Source organism: Perognathus longimembris, chromosome 18, assembly GCF_023159225.1.
Source record: "Perognathus longimembris pacificus isolate PPM17 chromosome 18, ASM2315922v1, whole genome shotgun sequence".
Lineage (NCBI taxonomy): Eukaryota > Metazoa > Chordata > Mammalia > Rodentia > Heteromyidae > Perognathus > Perognathus longimembris.
In genome coordinates this window covers 45,533,598-45,542,229 of record NC_063178.1, presented here as the reverse complement: position 1 = coordinate 45,542,229, position 8,632 = coordinate 45,533,598, and the positions used below count along the sequence as shown (strand labels likewise).

Below are 8,632 nucleotides of genomic sequence, written 5' to 3'. Positions count from 1 at the left end.
ATGGCTGTTCCTTTCGAATTGGTATATTTTACTTAAGGTGATTTATTCAAGACTCATCCCTGCTGTAATGAGTAGTAATATTTTCTTTTCAATGCATTTATCTAATGTTTTATATGTTCCTATCTTTTATTGGTGAGTAATTGTGAAGTGTTTCTCCAAGTAGTTGTTATAGTCCTTGCTTTCCTTCTGTTGTATAGAAACCTAGAAAAAGAATTCCTGGTGCATATGCCAGTGTGTTTCTATGTTTAATTCACTTTATGGTTGTCTATACCATCTTTGACATTTTTACATTCCTGGCAGATGTGCGCCAAAGATCACACTATTTTCACATCTTTCCCAGAACTTACTAGATTTTAGGGGTTGTTGGTTTGTGTTTTTTTTTTTTTAAATATGAGCATATTGACATGTATAAAGTAGTTATTTTATTGTGATTTTGATTGTCCTAAGTTGTGAAGTCATTCTCCAAGTACTTGTTTTATCCCCTGCTTTCACTGTTGTTTTGTACTAATCTTTTCAATTTTTCTTTTTTCTGACTTCTTTGTTGGCAGTCTTGGGGCTTGAACTCAGTGCCTGGCACTGTACTAGAGGTGCTCTTCAAGAGCACTGTACCATTTGGACCACAATGCCACACCAAGCCAAAGTCCTAGCCTTTAAAGGGTTTTACATTAGTATTCATAGAAAAATAACAGTTTGTTTAAAGTTGTCTGTTAATACAGGTGCTGTTTTTCTGCAAGTATCTTCATTGTATGTTTGGTACAATCTGTGGCATTCACAAGTATGTAAGGGCTCATATATTCCTTTCAAACACCTATTATTTATTAGCTCTTAACTCCACTGGTAGTTTGACTATTATGTTAATAAAGAAGTAACCAGATATTTATGTATAGAAAAAAGGCCATCCATATGCTGAAGCAGGGCACTTCAGAAGAAGTAGAACCTGCAGAAAAATTGTTATGCTGATATTTAGTAAACTTTATCAAAGTAACCTACACATACTATTCCAAGCATCTACTTATACTTAATATTGTCATGTCAGATTAGTAGCACCTGAGAATTTTCATCCTGTTTCTGGTGCTAGCGAAGAGAAATATCCTGATGTAATAGGGGCATCGTGTATTTGTTATTGTATTCCTAGGTATCTAGTTAATATAGAGCCAATATTACTACTATGATATGTCTTCTTTATACTTTATAGATAATGGAGCAAGCTCCCAAATAATATGTAAGGAAAACACATTTGTAGAAGAGTAAAATTCCATACTTGGTCTTCTCCTGACTCAGGGCTAATTTCTTGATGAAAATGTGCCATTACAGAAGCCCGTGTCCTTTGAAGATGTGGCTATGGATTTCAGCTGGGAGGAGTGGCAGGACCTGGACATTTCTCAGAGGACCCTGTATAGAGATGTAATGCTGGAGACCTACAGCAACTTGTTGTCCTTGGGTAAGCAAAAGATACATTAATTTACAGGTTCAAGTGCTTTTTTTTTTAGTAGAACTATGAGTCTTTATCAAAGGTGCAATGATATTTAGGTATAAGATTACAGAATATGGGAAGTAGTGCATCTTTACAAGAAAATTCTCCCCTTGATTATATTACTCCAGAGGCAATTTTATTCTCATTCTTCAAGAAGTCAAGGTAGCACCATTTAGACAACAGTTCTGAGACATGATCTATTACCAGGGGAGTTTCTTATGAAACTTGTGGCCATTGTGATAGATGGATATATAATCTAGAGCATAATGTATATTTGTACTCAATGTAAGATCTAAAAATCAGTAATTGAAAGTAGGCATTTAAAATCTAAAGCTTTTACGGGGCACTCCTCTTGATACTTGTAATCCTAGGTATGGAAATCCAAACGAGCCAAATGAGAAGATTCTCCAGGAGAATCCTTTCTTAATGAATAATAAAAATCCATTTAAAGTGATAAAACTCTGGCCTTTAGCAAAAGAGCTCAGGGGACTCGGCCATTCCTTGAGTACAAGGGAAAACACTGAAAAAAAAATCCAAACCTTATATTTCTACGCAACGTCAACCATGAAGCTATTGAGAAATGAGAAAGTAGAGTTTGGACGAGTTTGAGCTTTTTTTTTTTTTTTTTGGCCAGTCCTGGGCCTTGGACTCATGGCCTGAGCGCTGTCCCTGGCTTCTTTTTGTTTCTTTTTTGGCCAGTCCTGGGCCTTGGACTCAGGGCCTGGGCACTGTCCCTGACTTCCTTTTGCTCAAGGCTAGCACTCTGCCACTTGAGCGACAGTGGCACTTCTGGCCATTTTCTGTATATGTGGTGCTGGGGAATCGAACCCAGGGCCTCATGTATACGACGCAAGCTCTCTTGCCACTAGGCCATATCCCCAGCCCCCAAGTTTGAGCTTTTTAGCCTCCCGCACTCTCCTGTCCTGCTGGGGAGAGAGGAAAGCACATCCCACGGAAACGGGTCCAGGAAGAGGATATAGGGGGCTGACAGACCACCACCCAGCCCTCTTCTCCACAGAGGACAAACAGGCAGCCTGGAAGCAGGTCGAGCCAACTAGTTTATTCAGGAAATGATCTGTTCTTTTACACAGGTTGGAGGGCGGCGGATGGGGAGTGGTACATGCACCTACATAGGCTGTGAGTGGACGCCTGACCTGCCCGTCAGGGTGACGCTCCAAGGGACCTCCCTAAGGGGCGGCTGATATCTATGTCAGGGCCCACAGAACTGCCTCGTAATGATGCAAGGCTGGTGTGCCCCACAGGAGTAACCTGTATACCAGAAAGTCTGAGATCATTATAGCACAGATGTCCAGAATCACCATGAACAATAGTTCTCCACTGTTTCTTCATAACAGGGCACTGTGTTTCTAAACCCAAGTTGATTATCAAGCTGGAGGAAGGTGCAGAAACATGGATGGAAGAAGCCTCAGGCAAGAATTTCCAAGGTGAGTGAATGCATCCTACACAGTGCTGTTGGAGACAGAGCTCAGGTGGTAAGTTCACTTCTTTTTGTTTGTTTTGTTTTTTAATATCTTTGTTAGTTAAATTTTGTTGACAAGGTGTTGTGCAAAAAAGGTACAGTTACATAATAGGGCAGTGTGTACATTCCTTGTGATATCTTACACCCTCATTTTTCTTTCCCTTCCCTAGATCAGGTAGGCATATATACAATACACAGTGTACCAAAAACAGATACAGTAGCCACGTGGCATATGCCAAAGGAAATTCATCTAGAACTTTAAATATAACGTCAACAATAGAGTTTGCTTGTCCTTGTCTTATATGATCATTCATACATAGCTTTTGAGCTATTGTGATCCACTAAGAGGTCTACTTTAGACCTTTCTATGTTTAGTAGTTGTTTGGTTTTAGTTACATAATGTAAGGTCCCTGACTGAAACCTGTGGGAACCAGCTTTTAGTAGTATCTATTTGTTGAATGGTCGTTCTATTTTCAATAAGATTTATCTCTTTTTTAATCTTTGTGATCTCTCTCCTCCTAGTCATTTTAGATTTGATTATTTCTTGTTCCTCCATGTGTTTTACTTTCATCGTGAGGTTGTTCACCTGCTCTGATTCCATTCTTTTAATGTGAGTGCTGAGGGCAATGATCTTGTCCCGCAGCACTGTCTTCGCTGTATCCCATAGGTTTCTTTGTGATGTATTTTCATTGTTGTTGTGGCTTATGAATTTGTTAATTTCATCCTTAGTTTGTTCTGTGACCCAGGTGTTAGATAACAGTGAGGGGGTTTAGCCTCCAAGTATTTGTATAGCCTCTGTGGTATCCTTTGTTATTGAGGGTTATCTCGATTCCACTGTGATCAGATTTTGTACATGGGATGATGTCAATACTCTTGTATTTGCTGAGGTTCTTTGTGTGGGCTATGACATCTATTTTGGAGTATGTTCAATGGGCTGCTGAGAAGAATGTGTATTGGGTCTCAGTGGGGTGATAGACTCTGTACAGATCTGTCAGATCCATTTGGGATATGGTATTACTTATGTCTTCGGCTCCCTTGCTAATCCTCTGTGTGTTGGATCCTCTGCCTCTTGGAAAGAGTGGAGTATTAAAGTCTCCCACTATGATTGTTTTTGGGTCTATCTTGTTCTGTAGTTCTGTGCGAATTTATTTGACATATGTAGGGCCTCTTGTTCGGTGAGTATAAATTTATCACCATGATGTCTTGATTCAGGATTTTTCCTTGTATTAAAATGTAGTGTCCTTCTTTGTCTTTTTGAGTTGATTTTAATGAGAAGTCCAGCTTGTCTGAAATCAGGATGGCTACCCCTGCTGTTTTGGTAGGTGTATTTGCTTGAAAGATCTTGCTCGATCCTTTCATTCAGAGCTTGTTTTTTTCCCTTGCTGTAAGATGGGTCTCTTGAAGACCACAGATAGCAACTTTTTGTTTATGGATCCACTCTGTCAGTCTGCTCATCTTTATCGGAGAGTTAATACCATTTATATCTAAATATCACTCACCTCCACTTGAGAGCTCGAACGCAGTTCTGTAATCTCCTATGGATCAATTATCAAGTCCCAAGATCTGGACGCCAGTTGTTGGACCTGGCAACTGTAGTCAGGACAAAGGGGATGCACAGGTGTGGACCAATGCACACATTATTTTAGGAGGGCCAGGGTTTATATAGGGTTAGAAATCAATTCACAACTTCAAGAGTAAAATTAATACAGAAAGATATCCATATCAATACAAAAGTTGCGAATGTCACTACTGCAAGGGATGTCGCTAGGACAAAGGTTATCACTACTACAAAGGATGTCGCTACTACAAAGGATCAAATCAGTCAATGCAGAACTCTGTCACCTAGCTACTATTTCCTCAAGACTAATTATCTTAGACCATTGGCTTCCCTATTTACTGCCAAAAGCTTTGGCGGGAGCAACTGTGCAAACAAGTCTCCCCAGGGTGGCTCTATAAAGGGGGTGAGAGTCTCATAACAGTGTTTTCCTTTGGCCAACAAAGGAGCCACTTTAATGAAGATTTGTTCCCATAGGCCTATTAATTTGCTAATAAGGCATCAAAATATCTGTGCCGAGGGTAAGACCCCCCACTGGTCAGAGAAATTATTCTCCCACAGGAAGGGGATACAAGGGGATCATAAACGAAAGAGGCTATGGTTTCACATGGCATGTTCAAAGTAATTACAACAGTGATATAACACTTGTTTCATTAACCTGGAGTTCATTCCACTTCACATCATCTTATGCGTTCATAAGGGCAGAGCTATTAGCCTCTTGTGATCCTCTGCTGTAACTAGCCTAAACCTGGGCCAATTATTCCCTCTGAGTGAGACCATAGAGTCCATTTTTCTTTGAGTTTGGCTCACTTCACTTAGTATAATTTTTTCCAAGTTCTTCCATTTCCTTATAAATGTGGCTATGACATTCTTTCTGATATAGGCATGAAATTCCATAGTGTATATGTACCATATTTTCCTGATCCATTCGTCTACTGAAAGGCATCTGGGTTGGTTCCATATTTTACCTATGACAAATTGTGCTGCAATGAACGTTGTTGTGCTGGTCACTTTAGTGTGTTCTTGTTTGTGGTCTTTTGGGTAGATGCCCAAAATTGGGGCTACTGGGTTATAAGGGAGCCCTATGTTTAGACTTCCTGAAGAATCTCCATACCACGTTCCAGAGTGGCTGAAGCAGTTTACATTCCCACCAATAATGAAGTATCGTTCCCTTTTGGTCATATCCCTTCCAACATTTGTTACTGTTTTTTTTCTTCATAAAGGACATTCTTACTGGGTTGAGGTGAAATCTCAATGTTGTTTGATTTCCATTTATTTTATGGCCAGTGACGCAGTGCACTTTTTCTTATGTCTCTTGGCCATTCTCATTTCCTCATCAGATAAGTCTCTTTTTAAGTCTTTAGCTCACTTGTTGAGGGGGCTCTTGGTTCTTTGAGGCTTTGTTTTGCAGGAATTTAATTTTTTTAGTTCTGAATATATTTTGGATAGGAGACCTTTGTCCATTGTAGGGCTGGTAGAGATCTTTTCCCAATCTATGGGCTTTCTGTTTATCTTCAAAGCGATGTCTTTTGCCCTGCAGAAGCTCTGGAGTTTGATGCCGTCCCATTTACCCAAACTTTCTTTTATTTTTAGCATTTCTGGGCCTTTATTAAGGAAGTTTCATCCTGTGCCAAGGAACCCACGTGTTTCTCCTACTCGTTCTTATAGTGTATTCAGGGTATCTGTTTTTATTTCGATGTCTTTGATCCTCATGTTTATTTATTTTTGATGAATCATTTTAGATGTCCTGGAAATTGATGACATGATTAAGAGTTGCAAGAAAAGTCCAGAAGAATGGCCATGTGAAGTAGCAATCACCAAAAGCAACTCTGTGGATGAAAGAGTGAGATTAGTGAGAACTTTTCATTTGAGCTCTAAACACATGCCAGAGCTGCATAGGAATAGTAGGAAATCCTTAGGAATGAGGACTGAGGCATCCACTGCATATCAGAATATGGTTCTCCATTTTGAGCCTGAAGAGATGCATGCTGGATCCAGGCCTGGTGTCTCTCATGTAGATGAAAAATCCCTTAGCAACATGGAGACTTTTAATCAACGTTCAGAAATTCCCAGTGAGAAGCATTATTTCACAGATGGTGGAGAAGGGACGGTATTAACCTCAAAGACCATATTCTTTAAAAATAATTGTGCTTGTGTGGGAGAAAATCATTATGAATGCAACAGATATGGAAAATCCCTCAAACACATGTCACCTCTAAGAACACATAATAGAATACATATTAATGAGAAAACTTATGAATGTAATATATGTGAAAATTCCTTCAGGAGCAAGAAAATTCTTAGAAGACATAACAAAATTGAGTCAGGTGAGAGACCTCATATATGTACCAAATGTGGAAAATCTTTCAGGTTGAGGACAAATTCACATGCACATAATAGATTTCATACAGGTGAGAAACCATACGAATGTAACCAATGTGGGCAGTCCTTCACCTGGAACACTCAACTCAGTATTCATCAGGTAACTCATACAGGAGAGAAACCTTATAAACATAACACATGTGGAAAGTCATTTCCCCAGAAATCACATATCAGTGTTCATGGGAGAACAAATTCAGGAGAGAAACTGTATAAATGTAAGACATGTGGAAAGTCTTTTGCCTGGCAATCATACCGAAGTGTTCATGAGAGAACACATACAGGAGAGAAACCTTATAAATGTAACACATGTGGAAAGTCTTTTGCCAGGAAAACACACCTTAGTGTTCATGAGAGAACACATACAGGAGAGAAACCTTATAAATGTAACACATGTGGAAAATCTTTTACCTACAAATCATCCCTAAGTCTTCATGAGAGAACACATACAGGAGAGAAACCTTATAAATGTAACACATGTGGAAAGTCTTTTACCCAGAAATCACACCTAAGTGATCATGAGAGAACACATACAGGAGAGAAACCTTATAAATGTAACACATGTGGAAAGTCTTTTGCCAGGAAAACACACCTTATTCTTCATGAGAGAAAACATACAGGAGAGAAACCTTATAAATGTAACACATGTGGAAAGTCTTTTACCCGGAAATCATATGTTACTGTTCATGAGAGAACACATACAGGAGACAAACCTTATAAATATAACACATGTGGAAAGTCATTTCCCCAGAAATCACACATCAGTGTTCATGAGAGAACACATACAGGAGCGAAACCTTATAAATGTAACACATGTGGAAAGTCTTTTACCCGGAAATCACACCTAAGTCTTCATGAGAGAATACATACAGGAGAGAAACCTTATAAATGTAACACATGTGGAAAGTCTTTTGCCTCGAAAAGCGACCTTATTGTTCATGAGAGAACACATACAGGAGAGAAACCTTATAAATGTTACACATGTGGAAAGTCTTTTACCCAGAAGTCAGGCGTTACTGTTCATGAGAGAACACATACAGGAGAGAAACCTTATACGTGTAACACATGTGGAAAGTCTTTTACCCAGAAATCAAGCGTTACTGCTCATGAGAGAACACATACAGGAGAGAAACCTTATACGTGTAACACATGTGGAAAGTCTTTTACCCAGAAATCAAGCGTTACTTTTCATGAGAGAACCCATACATGAGAGAAACCTTACAAATGTTACACAATTGGAATGTATTTCACCCAGTAGACATATCTTAGTATTCATCAGTGAACACAAAGAAGAGAAACCATATGATCATAACGAGTGTGGAAAGTTTGTAATCCACAAATCATATCTCAGTGCACAGAAGCGAGTTCAAACAAGGGAAAAACTTTATGTAACCAATGTGGAAAATTACTCACCTGGAAATCACACCTTACTTTTCTTGAGAACACACACACACGAGATAAACTTTATTGTTGTAACACATGTGGGAAGTTTTCACCCAGAAATCCTGTCTTCCTGTTCATCAGCAAATATACACAGGAGAGAAATCTTAGGAATGCAGCACATTTGTAGAGTCCTTCAGGGTCAGGTCATCGTTAAGGAAACATAACAGAATTCACACAGGTCAGGAAACATATGAATGTAACCAGTGTGGGAAATCTTTTCACCTGGAAAACACACGTGTGCAAAAGAAGTTTAGCGAGGAGTGTAACAACTACTTTAAGAAACATTTCATAATTACTCACC

General features: G+C 39.1%; 1 protein-coding gene across 1 annotated transcript; it reads left to right on the top strand.

Moving 5' to 3' along the window:
- The first annotated feature begins 1,740 nt into the window (after window positions 1-1,740).
- LOC125367011 (zinc finger protein 260-like) lies at window positions 1,741-8,098 on the top strand. Its single transcript, XM_048367659.1, has 3 exons — window positions 1,741-1,759; window positions 2,830-2,919; window positions 6,252-8,098. The coding sequence occupies exons 1-3, from the start codon at window positions 1,741-1,743 to the stop codon at window positions 8,096-8,098; spliced, it is 1,956 nt and encodes a 651-aa protein (XP_048223616.1).
- The last annotated feature ends 534 nt before the right edge of the window (window positions 8,099-8,632 follow it).